The sequence below is a fragment of the Ceratina calcarata genome, unplaced genomic scaffold (genome assembly GCF_001652005.2).
Source record: "Ceratina calcarata isolate Rehan_Ccalc_2016 unplaced genomic scaffold, ASM165200v1 scaffold257.2, whole genome shotgun sequence".
In the NCBI taxonomy this organism is placed as follows: domain Eukaryota; kingdom Metazoa; phylum Arthropoda; class Insecta; order Hymenoptera; family Apidae; genus Ceratina; species Ceratina calcarata.
Window position 1 is genome coordinate 1,178 of NW_017147785.1, and position 1,296 is coordinate 2,473.

Sequence of the window (1,296 nt, forward strand, 5' to 3'; positions counted from 1 at the left end):
TACAAATGCATAAAATTCGGTCTTGACACGATCACCGCGTGATCTGCCTGGACGTACCCCAGACGTCACAAATACCGACGAAGATACATGATAAATCATCGAAAAGAGTAAACGTCACTTAAAAATGATAAAACAAACGAACGATTGGAGAGAAAAATTCGTGGAAAATTAGTGTCGACGTCGACTAGTTTTCCTCGTGAATCTCTCTCACTGTCTCTAAAGTTTCTACGAAAGGTTGAACGTCGTTCAATTGTGGGACACCGAGCGTTCAAGGATTCATTAACAGCCTCACACTTCAAACGCAATAAAATATTATGTAATAAAGATGCACGTATACATAATCGTGACACGGAATCACCACGAGATTTACCAGATATCAGGGAAATGTATCGAGTTCAAGTATTGAGTTCTTTGAATTAGTCATTTGTGATTAATCACTCATTGCGGACTTTCCTACTCTCTTTCAAAGGAAACCATTCCCTTTTATTATTCGTACATAAGTGTCCGTCGGGGTGGCGTGGTTTCCTTGTTGAGGAAAGCTCCCGGGCTGGGGATATCCCGTGACAAAAGGGAGAAGAGAAAAAAGAGGCAGCCAGTCGCGCGAATCTCGATCATGCGGAGCGGACACGGCTTCTGTCCTTGGTCCGCGGAGATTAGGTATAAAGGAAACTTGTACGAGCACCGAGGGAACAGATCGTGCAGAACCTCGAACCATGCCGGCCAACCAGGAAACTTTGACCGTATCCCCAGACCCAGACGAGTTCCTGGCCAATGGTTCACCCAGCAACGGTCGGGTGTCTTCATCCGAGGACGAAGACGACTGCCAAAAGCGTTGCACAGGTCCGATTACTAAAGAAGACGTCAAGGAAGATTCTTATTACAAATCTCTACCGGTTAGGGAGATCCATGAAAAGTTCATGAGGAATTTTGTTGAACTTTTGTTGCAAGATGCGATCTTCGAGGTGAGTGAGATTTTATGAAATTAGTTATTTACTAATTGCATCATTTTCCTAACGAAGTGATGTAAGAAGATTTCATGTCAAAAGTTCATTGATTTGCAATACGCGAATAGTGGGAATCCTTCTTAAAGAAAGATTCCTATTATGTTGCAATGGTCGGTTCGGTGTCGCGACCGACTTCGGAGTCGTGTCCTACCGGGCGCCCCTGATTCCTCCTGCTTTTACACGCTTTTCCCATACAGAATACTTTTCTTAAAAAAAATTCCCAAAAAAGGCCCCTTAAAATGGATTTCCACCTTAAAGGGCCTTACCAGTGTGACCGCCTAAAGTTTAGGTC

General features: G+C 43.8%; 1 protein-coding gene across 1 annotated transcript in view; it reads left to right on the forward strand.

Moving 5' to 3' along the window:
* Positions 1-35: 35 nt before the first annotated feature.
* black (glutamate decarboxylase-like protein black) overlaps positions 36-1,296 on the forward strand; it is a 4,249-nt gene continuing 2,988 nt past the window's right edge. Inside the window, exon 1 of the mRNA XM_018021642.2 lies at positions 36-962. Within this exon, the coding sequence (XP_017877131.1) occupies positions 714-962 (249 nt within the window). The 5' untranslated portion in view covers positions 36-713. The remainder of the gene's footprint in view (positions 963-1,296) is intronic.